The sequence below is a fragment of the Glandiceps talaboti genome, chromosome 6, assembly GCF_964340395.1.
Source record: "Glandiceps talaboti chromosome 6, keGlaTala1.1, whole genome shotgun sequence".
NCBI classification, from domain to species: domain Eukaryota; kingdom Metazoa; phylum Hemichordata; class Enteropneusta; family Spengelidae; genus Glandiceps; species Glandiceps talaboti.
This window is the reverse complement of record NC_135554.1, coordinates 10,128,357-10,143,688: the sequence shown is the minus strand read 5'-3', so window position 1 is coordinate 10,143,688 and position 15,332 is coordinate 10,128,357. Positions and strand designations below refer to the sequence as shown.

Here is a 15,332-nt window from a genome sequence, read left to right as displayed (position 1 = left end):
AATTGTTTTGTAAAGACTGTTGAAATGGCTTTAACTTTTAATGAGTATTTTACAATATTAATGATTTTCAATAATTCGGCTATATCTTAAGAATAAAAACTTCACGTTTCATTTAAAATGTGGCACATACAACAACCGTAACAAATCATACGTTTTTTTATATAGTTTTGTATGTAGTTTTTCATTGTGGTGTTTAATTTGCATAAATAATCATTTTCTGATAACTAGGCAATATCTTAAGATTGCAAGCTTTAAATCTCAGGTAATTTAGTATTGATGGTAAAGAAGTGCATTTTATGATGTGTCTTTTAAAGCTTGTTGATGTAGCATATTATCTTAATGGTTGAGTTGCATAATTAATGTATTTTCGATAATTAGGCAATATGTTCGCTATGCAAGCTCCAAATGTCGTAATATATGTCGTTATATGTCGTATCATATAACTAATTTTCCAATTAAGGAGTACATCATGTAAATTTCCAATAGCCCCGACTTTTGCATTCCAACAATGTACAGAACCAAAAATCAAGGGTTTTGCCTTTACGGGAGGCATTCAGTTTAGATCCGGTGCTTATAAGGTTATTATTCGAATTCTGTTATCCCAGGGGAATGTTCATGTAGGCCGGAAGTTTCATAGGCGATTTGACTATCTGCCTGAGAAGGTGCTACTTTATCAAATTCTTATTGTCTTGCCTAATCGGCCACAAACAGACGTCACATTACCCCTCCTGATGTTATGTAAAGACTATTCTCCTCGGCTTCCAGCATGACAGTAATTGTCCCTACAGAAAGGAAGAAATTTACTTTAAAAAAACATACATTACCTTAAAGTAACTTGAGCCGGACTCTTCTTGTACTTGTCTCCAATTGATTTCAACAAAGGGTTTTCTAGCAGGACTTCATCGATTAGATTAGAAAAACCCAGAGGAGTGTATGCCGTCACGACGATTCCTTTCTCTTTGCAGAGATTGATTAGTTTGGATTGGTTGAAGTATGGATTGCAGCCAACCTAAAATCATTTGGAAAACCAAATAAATCAATAAATCATATTATATTGGAAACGTTATAATATTATTACACGATGTACTTAAGAGATAGACCTAACAGTTAATGAAAACAATGGAATGGTTAGGTTCATTTTACTTTCTTAAAAATCACTTCCATTTTGCTGATTTTAATATTATACTATACGTTCTACACATAGGATTATGCCATTAGGATTGGAAATGTAAACTTAATATTACCATAAAAAATGCAAAGGAAGCAAATAACAAGAACAAGAACTAGTGTGTATCGTTATCATTTTGACGTTAAATGTATATTCTTGTGGTGATTTTGTAATTTCAATAAGTATCTTCTGGAAGTGGTGAATACCACTGTTTTTTCATGAACGATCATGTCATAGCAGAGAATGAGGTGTTTTACAATCACATCACATTAATAATCATATCAGGCAAGTGTGAACTGGTACCTGGATGACGTGACAACTTATTTGTGTCAATGGTACATGTAATACATGTCCCTAGCGACACAATGTCACAAAGCTTACCTGCAATACAGCTGGTTTTATCCTGCCGTTTTCACAGACTTCAGTGACCTGTTTACTGTTAGCATTAGATAAACCAATGTGCTTACAAAGACCTTCGTCAACTAATTCTTCCATAGCCCTCCACGTCTCTATGAGTGGTACATCACTATACATCATACTTCCATCGGCGTTTTTTGGATATAGTTCTCCTGTTTTCGTTTTTCTAATATTAGAATAGTATAAGCATAAACATCTTATTGATTCACTTGAAACCCGGCTTACCAATTATTTTATTTAAGGATCAAACACAGATGACAATCTCAAACCTCTCTTGCAAGGGTGATATGTTATCATGAGAAGAGCAGTGGAATGAACGGCAAAAGTTAAGTTTCGGGGGAGCCATATTTAAGGAAGCTAGAGGGGGGGTCGCATTTAATTTGTATTATCTCATTGTATTGCATTGTTTTGTGATTTTTGGCATATCACTGCTGTCACATCTCACCACTACAACATCCCGCATTTGGCATCATTTCTGTGGGGGTAGTGATTTGATAGACTCGTGTTCTTTGCTACATGTAACAGCATTTAATATTTCAACAGGTGGGTTCATGTTTTTTGAGAAATGATATCTAGTGAGGGCCACTATTTGGGTTATTTTTTGCCCGTCCGCCTCCACTCCCCCGCTTCATGGATCTGCACATTTCATGGACGTGACGAACACAAAAAAAAAAGACCGACGTGAGGGTAGTTAAGTGATGCGCTCGCTTTGGTTCCTGTTATCTGACGTCACCTAGTTTGTCACAACGACGCACCACCTATTTTTACGTATTCGAGAAAAAAATAACAACATCCCATATAGTGTGAGGTCTCGCTAGAAATAGTGGATGCGGAAACTGACATCAATTTAAAAAGACAATACAAAACTGTTCTTCCAATCTGTAATGGCTGTATATCTGATAATAAGAAACAAATAACACAGAGACCATATGGAAAAGACCAGACATAACTACCTTAACTAGACACTCACATATGAAAACAAAATTTAAAAAAAATCTACTTAACCCACTTATTCTAAAAAAAAGTATCCAACTGAAACAACACACCGTTTTGTTAGGCCTGATCAGAAACAATTGTTTTCTACGTTTTTTGGCTTTTGGAAATGAAATATCTTTATACGGTGATTGATTTCTCCCAGCCTCCGCCTTGTAATTACTCAAGGTTCCGCCAATTGAATGTATCGGTATATCATTTGGTGATAAGATCAATTTAGGTACATTACACGGAGACTCCTAAATTATCTGCAAAATATCCATCTTCACGCATTACATTTATAATCGATGAAACTAACTTACTTAAATCCATATGGACAATGCATCAAATACAAATCCACATAATCCAGTCCAAGATCTTTCAATGTTTGTTGACATGCAGGTTTAACATCTTCAGCAGCATGCATAGTATGCCATAGTTTAGAGCAGATGAACACGTCATTCCGTTCAAGGTTCTGTGGTGAGGAAAGAGATGATAACGGGTCATTTTCTAGAATAAACAGGAAAGTGATTTGAAATGTTGTGCAACTAGTCATGCAATGCGATGTGTGTAAATCATGCTAATTAATAACTATATATATATGCGTAATTAGATGATGATGATGATGATGATGATGATGATGATGATGATGATGATGATAATATGGAAAGCCGGTTGGGACCATCGTCGTCAACGCTACATTGCATAGAAAAAGCTATGGAAAGCCGGTTGGGACCATCGTCGTCAACGCTACATTGCATAGAAAAAGCCTATCAAAGTCGTCGTCGTCATCGGCTGTTGTCGACGATAAAACTAGCTACACACGCCAATGTGGACCTTCATCGTCGTCGTCATCACCATCACCATGCATGCAAAAGTTTTCGTCATCGTTGGCCAAGTATGCGACTAAAAATAGCCTATATGCGACACCACCGATGTTGAAAAACGCACATGCGCAGAAGATGCCTTTTCGTCTTCGTCGACGGCCTAAACCAAGAATACTAAAAATAGCCTTTGCAACACCATCGATGGCCATCGATGTCGAAAAACGCACACTCGTAGATATGGAAAGCCGGTTGGGACCATCGTCGTCAACGCTACATTGCATAGAAAAAGCCTATCAAAGTCGTCATCGTCATCGGCTGTTGTCGACTATAAAACTAGCTACACACGCCAATGTGGACCTTCATCGTCGTCGTCATCACCATCACCATGCATGCAAAAGTTTTCGTCATCGTTGGCCAAGTATGCGACATCATCGTTGATGCCTTTTAAGAAGTCGTCATCGTCGATGGCCTAAAAATACTAAAAATAGCCTATATGCGACACCATCGATGTTGAAAAAACGCACATGCGCAGAAGATGCCTTTTAACAAGTGCGTCTTCGTCGACGGCCTTAAGTTTAAATGCTAAAAATAGCCTATATGCGACACCACCGTTGCCATCGTTCGCGTTGAGCTCCATCGTTGTTGAAAAACGCACATGCGCAGAAGATGCCTTTTTAAAAGTCGTCATCTGAGTCGTTGGAAAGTTGTTGTTGTCGTCGTAGTTCGCATCATGCGACATCATCGTGCCTGAAAAAAGTCTTCGTCATCGTTAGCGTTGCTGAAAAGAATGGGCTGCAACTTCAGTGACCGCATATGAAAGCATCGACGGTGATGAAGCAAAAAAAAAACTATAAAAAACAATTCAGTGTCAACGATGGTGCGCCAACGGCATTACAATTTAGCATATAAACACTTTAAGTTTAAGATTTTAGCGCTGAATTCAGCGTCAGCAACGTTGACGAGGCATCCTAAATGCAACTTGTAACTTAAGCCAGCTTTAAACTCAAGTCAAGTCTCAACAGCGAATTCAACAGTGAATGATTCTGGATTTAGTTGGAACCATCACCACAACTTCGTTGTCCTTCAGCTCGCTTAAATCTCGGACGGCAGAGCTCCATTTGTCTGCCAGCACACCATAGTATAAAGTAAGAAATTTAATGTTCTTTTTTTATTTCTTTATCTATTTTTCGACAGTTATTATCATTCTAATCTTCATTCTAGATGTGTTTTTGTACAAAATATATTGACTGACAGAGTAGAGTTAAAACCTTCTTGTTTTGACTTTGAAATTATGTCAAATGTAAAATCGAAAAGTTCCTAGTTGCAAAACTATCTTGCTTATTCACCAAATTTTACTGGGTTTAATGCTCCTTTCCCCACCGAATTATGTTCAAATCCGACCATAACATATTTGCCGCCTGTGCGAAAATCACGGTATTTCGCTTGTGAATATAATTATGATTAGACCCCCCCCCCCCACAAAATCGTGTCAATAATCCCCGCAGACGCATGCGTATTTTGTGAGACTAGTGCTGTGCTTCGCGCCAAAAAAACACAAGTTCCTACCATCATCCACGCTTTTTTTTCCGTCCATACGGTAAGTTTTCCCCACTTTTTAAAACCCGTGAGGAGCTTAAGTATAGGTGTTTTGCACGTTGACAAAACGTTAGAGACTTATCATGACATTGCTGCTCGTACTACCCAAATCTGAGACAATTTTTGTAATACTATTACTACTACATTCATACAGACAGACGGAATTTTACAAGTGGACACGCGAATCTGGCGTATGTCTCTTAGAAATAATGTCAGGGTTAACGTTAGTATAGTGCAGTGGTAGTGAATTTGGTGTTGAAGATTTTGCGAACTTCACATAAGCCTAAATGCGGTACGATCTTTATTTCAGTTTTTTTCATAAACCATAATTACCGTCATGGTTGTTATTAAAATTATACAAATAGATTTCAAATTCAAAGGAACATGTGATTGCTCCCCCTACAACTTTGCATAAAATGGAGGGGGAGGGGGGGGGGGCTCTGAGCGCACTCGCACTGTTATTATACCAACAATCCGTAGTACAATAAATTTGGATCAACCTAAATTTGAATCAAAATTATACACAATATATTTGATTTGGTAAAGGAACTACTACAATTTGTAATGATAATGAAATATTGCACCCAAGAGACATATGATATACTAGTTATATATAGTATTAAGGAATGTGATTTGAAAAAATAGTTAAACACTAGTGATAGCGATAGAAAACTACTTGATAGACATTTTTACACATGCATTTACCAGTTTGCACTCTTCAAGGCACTTGTTTGTCCTGTTCATAATTGTTCAGTTTAGGGCATTTTTGGCAAAAGAAAGATCAAAAATGTTACACAGATGTTGATTAGATTACTAGTATTGGTTTCAAAGTTAGTCTCAACCATTACTCCACTTGTGGAAGTGTACATTAAAGGAGTTGTCTATTGTTATAGAGCTCTGTTATGAAAATAATAGAGACATAATTACTAGATGTAAGTAATTATTCAATTATTCATTGTTCAATTTCATTCTTTTCTTCAGTTATGTAACAAGGGCCTACCTTACCATGTAATGTAATTGTCTGTCATCTTACTGTGGTCAGGCTAGTGTGTGTGTAACTAGTCAGTCTAATTGATTTCAGCCATAAACTTGACTTGACTTGATGTTTTCAAAACAACAGGACCACTTCCTGTTAAGAGTTGATTCAGAGATAAGTTGGTCCACAGTTTTCTCTGATACAGTAAATAGTTAAGTCTTTAGGAGTGGTCAAATCATTTTGTGAACTGGTGACCCCCCCCCCCCCCCCCCCGCCACAAGTACCTGAAAAATCCAGCGGTCCTGATGAAAGAATTAGTGGTCCAAGGTCCTGCTAATGTGAAACATTAAATCTTACGCATGAATCTGTATATTCAGACGACTTTTTAACATAGTTATTAACAATAATGTACTGGTCCAACGGACCAGACAAGGTAAAATTTGTGTGGTCCTCCCAGGACCAGTGGATTTGTTCACTCCTGGTCTTATGTAATCATTCTAAGTACATTGTAATAGTGAAATTGGGATATTTTCTGAAGTCAATGCCATGCTAACTATAATCATTTTTTAACATTCCATCTGATCATGTTTAGGGATGGGGGTTTAAATACACAAAATTGTGTGTGCAATTAGCCCAGCACATAGGTTCTATGAAATATTTCTGTATGTAGTGTGTTACCTCCACAATAAATTACCCCAGTGGCCAGCAAACAATTTTTTGTTTTGTTTAAAAGTGAATAAATTAATGTTTAATGGAAAGTAATAGCAACCTGTAGTGACCCAAAGTCTGAAGAATAGTTACACTCACTTCCCCACAGTTACCAGCAGCAGCCCACAACCTGTACAATAGTTATACTTCAAAGGCCTGCAGCAATCTGCACAAAGTAGTCCCAGCAACCCGCACAATATAGTTACACTCTGGCTACAGTAAATGGTCCTACATTTTTGATTACTAGATCATCATCAAACAAGTCTTATGTTTTCAACTTCATTCACATATTATATTCTCTGAGAATATGAGTAATATTTTGTTCACTTATGAATATATTTCATTCTTTGTAGTTTATCACAAAACAATAGCAAGACAAAAGGGGGTTCACGTGTAACCTGGTAATATCTATTAATTAAACTTGGGGATGATCACAGGTGTCAGAGAATAAGTGAAACACAAACACAGAAAGAAGATATGTAGTCATACGATAGCTATATTGTGCTAAATAACAGGTCAATAGTTGGCATCATAAATCAACACATTAGGGATGAGATCAATAGTTAAAACAGAGTCTTTTAGTAAGGCCTTAAAGCCATTTCTCCACCCCCTTCTAACTAAATTTGTTAAAATTTAAAATCATTGCAAACAGCACAATTAATTTCAAATCAGTATGTAGTATTATGTAGTGCTATGAATACAAAACCAGGATGTAGTGATGACAAAATGGCTCTTTTATTAGTCTAGAATCTAAACTGGTACAGTACATTCGTTTGAGAAACTTCAATCCTAATCCCCAGTCTAGTCAAGAGGATTCTTCAAACACAAAAATCTGTGCTGCCCCCACCTGTGTTCATATAAACAGGTCGATGTTGTGGCGTCCCCACATGATTTTAGTTTAAACAGACTGGAGGTGGAGTCCTGGTTGGACATTTGCATATCAGTGCACTCCTAGAAACTTTACATAGAAAGGTCAACCTCTCAGTTTGTGATGGATTACATGGACATGATGGACATGTGCCCTTTGCACTTCATTCACCAGAGGGGAGCACCACAATTTAACACCTTTCAATAAAAGCATCTTTTCTTTTCACAACAGTTATATTATGGCACTTTTCAGCAGGCCATGTTTCAAATATATATAAGAATACTTTGACGTTGCTACAATTTAATTCCATCACAGCACTGATCAACCTGAAAAATTCCCCATTTAAATATATTGCAATTTCAGATTCAAAATGTCTCTCGGGACATTGTTAAAAAGTGCATATGCCAGTGGAGAAGAAACAGACTGTGTATTGGTTTTGAAAGATGGCAGTACATTGAGAGTGCACTCATTGGTAATGAAGCTCAACTCACAGATGATCAAAACACAGATCGAAAAGTGGGCAAAAAATGGGACAATATACTGTAAACAATTTGACAGTGAAAAAATGAGGAAAACGATTGACAACATCTACAACGATGACCTGATACTAGATAATCAAAATGTAACAGACTACATTCAGATTGCTGATTTTTATATGATAACCACCTTAACAGAGAAATGTGAACATTTTTTAATTCATAACATGACAGTCAAAGATAACTTTGCAATGTTGAAATATAGCGACAAATACAGCTTGACTAAACTGTGTGACCATTGCCTTAAGATGATTGACCACAATGGTGCAGTCCTGTTAGTTACTGACGTCACACTGCAAGACTTTATCAAACTGTCTGTGCCATTGGTAGTAAAAATTATACAAAGGCAATCTTTAGCTGTGTCGGAAGACACGTTGGTGGATGCATTATTCGCTTGGGTTGCAAAAAAGCAGGAATCTGAGAATCCTGAATGCAGAGACACTCCGCAAGACTTTGAAGCATTTTTACCTCATATCCGTTTTAACAGTTTAAGTCATATATCTGTCCACAAGATAGTAGTGGAACAAATTCTATGCGCAGAAGATGCAACCATGCTAATGCAATGCTGTAGTGATCCAAATTTTAACCCAAACTTTCATACCCAAATAAGCACTCAATCACGAGATGTAGTGTCACCACATTACATTGTTGTACAACGGTTCTGTTCTGAGCATATTAACGTCAATGAGTGGAGAACAAATCAGTTTGAGGGAGACAGAATTTCCTTTCAAGTAGACAAACCAATTTATTTGTATGGTTTACATGTATTTGGCAGTACGAACATGGCAATATCTGTTACTATTACCCTGCTCAACAGTCAGGAAAGGGTGGTCTCGCAAATCAAAGCCTCACATACAACTGGCCCAGTAGTTTGGGCTGTAATTTTCTCTCAACCACTCAGATTAAATGCAAATAGAATATACACAGTAATATTGCAGGTCAAGAACGATGTATTAACAGCCTATGGCACTCAGGGAATACATCATAGATCTATCACACTTGTAAATGGTGATAAATTCCGGGTCAATTTCCATAGTTACAGAGATAGAAATAAGCATAATGGTACAGATGTAGAGAGAGGACAAATACCTTCACTAATTTTTTTACCCCCTTAGTGCACAATATGTCTTCATACTTCATAGCAGGGACAATGTAATGTGAAACGTTTTGTATGAGAACCTTGGTAATGTACTACATGTTTACACTGATCTGGTGCCTTTCATATTGTGAAGTTATATGAGCTTACTTTTAAAAGATTCACCTCCTTGCTATTGATTTCCAAGTTCAGATAGCCAAGTATGGTTTATCCTTTGATCAGTCAGACAATTGCAGAAGTAATTATCAGCTTACCCCTGAGATTCAATCATCTGCCCATTGCAAAAGTATCTTTGACAGTCATGTGCCAATTAGAAAGCTGTGCACTTCTCTGATAGTGTTCATAACAAAACAAACGCAAATCAAAATCAATAAGCAGATTAACAAGAACTTTGATGAAGATGTTGATATAGGTATGTACACAAAGGATTTTTCATGATTTGGTAATCCAACCAGTGATATGCAAATAAGGAATAAAAGTGTGAATTCTTGGTCAAACCTTTCATTCTGAGAGAACTTGGCTAATTTGGCTGAAATGTTGTTGTGGTGTACAGATCAGGAAATATTAATTACATGATGACCCCATGAGTGTGTCTGTCCATCTGTCTTTATGCAAGTGGTTTTGGTAATGAACTTTACCGTTCAAACCTCTTGGGATGAAATTTGGTAATAATTCTAAATATGTTAGTCTGCAAATTATGAGTGTGATATACTTACATAAGTGGCCCAAGCAACCATGACAACACCCTGTGCTACAGTCAAATGACAGGCTATTGCAAATATAATGACAGGGATGGGTAGGCAGTAATCATTTTTTTAAAAATAAATATGGAAATGCCCTTAGCAAAAAGATCATCTCCAATACAACATGTATACCATGTTGTATAATGACAATATACAACTTGAGACATCAGACCAAGGACAAACATAACCTGTGACAATTAATTAGGGAAAGTAAACAACTGAATTGGAATAATAACACTGCTCAATGTGTTGAAAGTATAGACTTGTATTAAGTCCATCATTTGATAAGAACAATTATATGGCCACCTTACATAATAATTCACTGTTCATAAACAATTTTTCAGTTCCCCAGGCATTTCATATACACCAGAAAGAGGCCATAAAACTGTTCCGAAATGCTGAGCCAAGTGTTAATCCAATCCGTTTTTTTACTTACCCTGTTTGTAACAACTTTCGTTCCTCCATGGTTTGCTATCAGCAGTAACACCAGTGAGGGAAGGCAAATGAATAAACATTCCAAAAATGCATGCAGATATGCCTATTACCAAAACCACATACCCATAATAGAAAACTAAATTTTACTCTACACTTGTGCTATAATTGGTACTTTTATTGATAATTATGTTCTCATGCCACCATGATTAGAAATTAAATTTTAAGAAGTTTCTGTATTTTTATTTGCAGATGTCAAACAGAAGAGAAGACTTATCTCAAGGTAACGTGTTCCTGATAAATGTAATAAACTAGCCTATTTTTTTTTAATGACTGTCTTTTCTTCTGTGCATAATAGTCTCTTAAGCTCGGATTGATGTCACCTATTTCGACCCAACTTGTTATATGTAAGGTATCATGTGAACTTTGCAGATTGATAGTATTTTGACCTGTTTGTTCAATGCTCTTGGAATCAAGTGGCAGACGTCTGAAAATTATTGTCCATTGCCTGTTGAAGTTTTGATGTTTGGTGGCACTGTAGAACTCTTTAGACATGATTTTAACACTGCCTAATTCAGATATTAAATACAAGCTTATGATAGTGACCATATCTCATGTTCACAAAGATCCCTGTATGTCTTGGCTATATGGCTGCCAATTTTAAACATTATAAGTAGAAAACTGGCATACTGCACCTTTGGATCTCTAGAAGGAATTTTAAAATGCTGTAGCAATAGAGATGGACATGCCTATTTCAGTCACATCCACTGCAATGACAGATTGTGCATGTAAATAGAAACAACAACAACAACAACAACAACATAATAATAATAATAATAATAATAATAATAATAATAATAATAATAATAATAATAATAATCTTTATTTATACTGGATAGTTCTTTAAGTATATAAACACTTGTCTCCCAAGAAGTCCAGTGAGGGCCATCCCTCATATGGGTTCATGAGAGAGACCCTCGGTGAAAAGTTAGCGCATTCGTTAGCCAAATGTAATGTATGAAAAGTAACATCAACTACATACTCATACATCTTAATTTGCAGTGCAATAGTTTTATCAGCACTGATTGTTTGCCCATTACAATGTATGTATTTTTGCTCCCAGCAAATGCTTTTTAGTTCATCTGTAACTCATTTTCAATTAATTACAGATGGTAAAGATGCTTTGAAGCGCCTTCTTTGCAAAAGCTTCAAAACAAAGCAAGAAGAGGTTAATATGAAAAGAAGAAAACCAAACACTTCTGGCGTTTCGGCATTAAAGGTATGACAACAGTGATTAATGGACAACTGGATAAACATTCCCAATATTTATGTTTATAATATACCTAGTGATAATGCTGTGCCATGATTTGCTAGAATCAGTCACGTGATAGGAAAATAGAATGACTTTCCCTAGGGAAATAGTTCCATCAACTATTACATGGTCATGTGACCACCGCGAGTTCACAGCAGGTAAAAATGGCGGCTTCTGACGATGTCGTCTGCCACCGCAAGTTCACAGCATGATGTATATTATAAAACACATATTGCCTGGCCTATATTCGGGCTATAGCACTCGTTCATTACCCCCTCGTGACTGTGAGTTACCAGAATCGCATGCTATTTCCCTCGGCCTTTGGCCTCGGGAAATAGCATGTGATTCTGGTAACTCACAGTCCCTCGGGTGTAATAAACGGGTGCTATAACCCTCATGGCCAGGCAATATGTGTTCAAAATATACCAAGCAACAAAACCATACCCATAGCAACAGCCAAATGATCATGTATATTGCAAAAATAACAACATGGTTGAACACGCAACTGGATAGTCATTTAGCAACTAAATGAACACCAATAGTTAGTATGGATTAGCAGGTGGATAAACAATTTTAAAATCTGTACAGTTGTGCCTCAACTACATTGGTGATATTTTTTAAATAATACTGCCTCAATAACATTAACCCTACATTGTCAAGTCATGTGGGTTTAATTTTTTGTCTTGATAGCAGATGTGGTATGTGTTCAAAAATGACATACCACATCCAAATTTACTGAAGAATGTTTTCAATCACTGTATTCAAAGTGTGTGTTTATGATATGTATTTGAAGGTGGTTGCATTTAATATTTACAGTAAACTGCTACATGGAAAGATTGTGAACCACTAAAAAGGCATTTAATAGAAAATGTAATTGTTTTCGTCCAAATTAGTACAACACCAAAACAAAATATTGAAACACACAACTGATCTCTAACGCACGTCTATGCATGGGTAAAGTCCCATACTGCTAACTTTTTGTCTTGCATTTTACAAGAGATGCACTTAGATGTGATATAGCTGTCTTCAAGTAACAACAATTTTACAACACAATTAATCAAGATAACTTTATGTCAAGATAAGAACCCCATGAACAAGTGTGACATACACAGGGTATTTTCATTTTTCATTTCTGATATGTCCACTTGCATAGCAAGTTAAAGTGCAATAGAAAACACAGCAAGTATGCATGACAACAAACTCATGGATTTTTTTTGGAACGATAATATCAACGTTCATCAATTTCAGCAATGTTTCCTTAAATTATGCACATGTTATTTTGTACTGAAGGGACATTGCTGAACTCGCCTATATCTTATTTGTGCACATGTTGACAATAATGTTTTAGTATCACCCTGCAGTGCTTGTAAATGCTGAGTATGCACAAACAAGTGCAAGTTAAGTACACCAGTTATATTTATTATAACTTGTCTTCCAGGAACTTCATATAAGCATGCTTATTAAAGATAGTGGTATTATAAAGAAGACCCCACCATGCCTTCCCACAGAGTGTGGGAACAAAGGTTATGTAAAACTGATGGTTGATACACAGTCCAATGCTGAGGACTGGGCAAGATTGGCAGAAGTACAGTTTGACAATGTTAGTTTAGTCCCATATAAACTAGATGAAATAGGAGAATTTGTCAAGCTGGAAAAACCAAGCGAGTTCACATATGAGAAACTGTACCAACAGCAACAAAGTAGAAGAGTAAGCAGTTGGAAATTTGCAGTATATATGTATACTGGGAAAAGTATGTTGTATTAAATGTTTTAAAATGCAATTTCTATTGATGTATACATCACAATTTTCCTGGATGAACAATTTGTGATGCCGAGTAGCAATATACTGATAAAGTTAAAGACAGCAGTTGAACCTTACTATATACATTTGATGTGCTGTATCTTTGTACACAAAATTATCCCAGATTTGTATACAGGACTTGGTCCTTGATTGTTTGTGGTGTGACTGAAAGTATAATAAGTATGTGTAAATATGCCTGAATACCTGGAATACCACTATCTGCAAGACATTTTGAAAATAACATGCAATATGCCATCCACTCAGGCTGCAAATGTTTAGCCCAAGTGAATTACAACTCTACCACCAGTTCCCAACATGGTATATTAGTTATAGACAGCTAAAACTGGCTTTGAAGTTGCTGACAAGTCTCTCCCTTATCACACTATTATGTAAATGTTTATACCTTGATACAGTGTAACAGCAGGTGACCCTGATGCAAGATGTATAGGGTCTATCAGTTTCTATTGTGTATGAGAGTAAGTCATTATCCACAGATAAAAGAACCTGATCAACCCATTGTATAAACTACATCAGAGGCACCCACAATTACTTTGTATCTGTTCAGTATTTGTATGTTTGATATTTTGACAAGGAGATTGAATTTTCAGTCACTTCAAAGGTATCATTTTAATTGTCCACTACTGAATAGGAAATGTTCTGAGCACTGCTGTATCTAAATGATTGACAGAAGAATTGTACTAATTTAGGTCAGTATTGCTTTAGGCAAAATATTTCAGGTGTAGTTATAGGGTATTGCACTTCCTAAACAGTAAAAGTCTCCATACTTAATTCAGAGTGCACAAATTGACTAAATATGTACATGTTTTGTGCATTATGTTATGATTGCTATTATAATATAGTGCAATTTTATTTTTTTTCCAGCAAAATTGCAGTTAAGAAATTCATTCATACACAAGAAGAGGCAAGACAAGGTTTGTGGACATAATGATAGGGCATTTTCTTACACTTGTGACAGTTTACAATACTTTGTGTAAAAATTGAGTAATAGCTGTGCTGCTACATTATAAATAGTGATTGCGTAATAAAAATACTTTGATTGATCATCACTCTCACAGTTTATTGTTTATTAAGTTCTGGGATTTGTCAGGGATTTTCTAGCTTTGTAATAGTCTCTTGAATCAATAATATAGATATAACCAAACTCTATTTGGTGATCATGTGACATTGAAGACAGTAATTAAGTCATATACTTCTGCACTTTACTGTGACTCGTGATTCTACAAATTAGTTGCCACATGTATGCAAGAGTTTGCTTGAATCAAGCACACACACGCACATGCTAGAATGTATTTGTGATGCGAAAGGTTTATCAATGTAATTGCTCTTAATTGATGTATGTGTATGAGGGCATAAATATTTCTAATCATAGCAGCTTGTGAATTCAGAGATTTACTGATACACATGTCAGCTGGTATATGTAACCAACCAAAATAAAAAACCAGGCTGTGATATAATTGCAGCTAGCAGCCACTCCAGTATTGACACTTGGTCATGTTATCTGTTATCACTGATCAAGAGCACTGCATGGTCATCTCATTAAATACTTTTAAGTGATATAATCAAACATATTTTTAATGTATTTGTGTTTACCTTAGGATTTTGTTTTATCCTGTTGACAGCAAAATCTGACAAAGTCATTGTCAAGCCAACATGATAAAGTAAATGAAATTGTTGAGGAAGATGTTCCTGAGGATGTAGCACCTGAGCCAGAACAGGAAGAGAGTACACACGGTGATGACTCAGTGAAAACTGTAGTTATTGATGAACCTGCTGCGGCAGATGTAATGTCCCCTATGAAGATAGGATCACCAAAGCATAGAAGGGTAAATTCTTTAATATTTTGCTGCCAAGTATTTGAA

General features: G+C 36.2%; 1 protein-coding gene across 1 annotated transcript in view; it reads right to left on the bottom strand.

Annotated features, from left to right (window-relative positions):
- LOC144436298 (aldo-keto reductase family 1 member A1-like) overlaps positions 1 to 15,332 on the bottom strand; it is a 41,631-nt gene that overhangs the window by 4,338 nt on the left and 21,961 nt on the right. The window contains exons 2-4 of the mRNA XM_078125047.1: positions 2,881 to 3,032; positions 1,550 to 1,751; positions 825 to 1,009 (exon numbers count right to left, since the gene is read on the bottom strand). Coding sequence (XP_077981173.1) covers positions 825 to 1,009; positions 1,550 to 1,751; positions 2,881 to 3,032 — 539 coding nt within the window. The remainder of the gene's footprint in view (positions 1 to 824; positions 1,010 to 1,549; positions 1,752 to 2,880; positions 3,033 to 15,332) is intronic.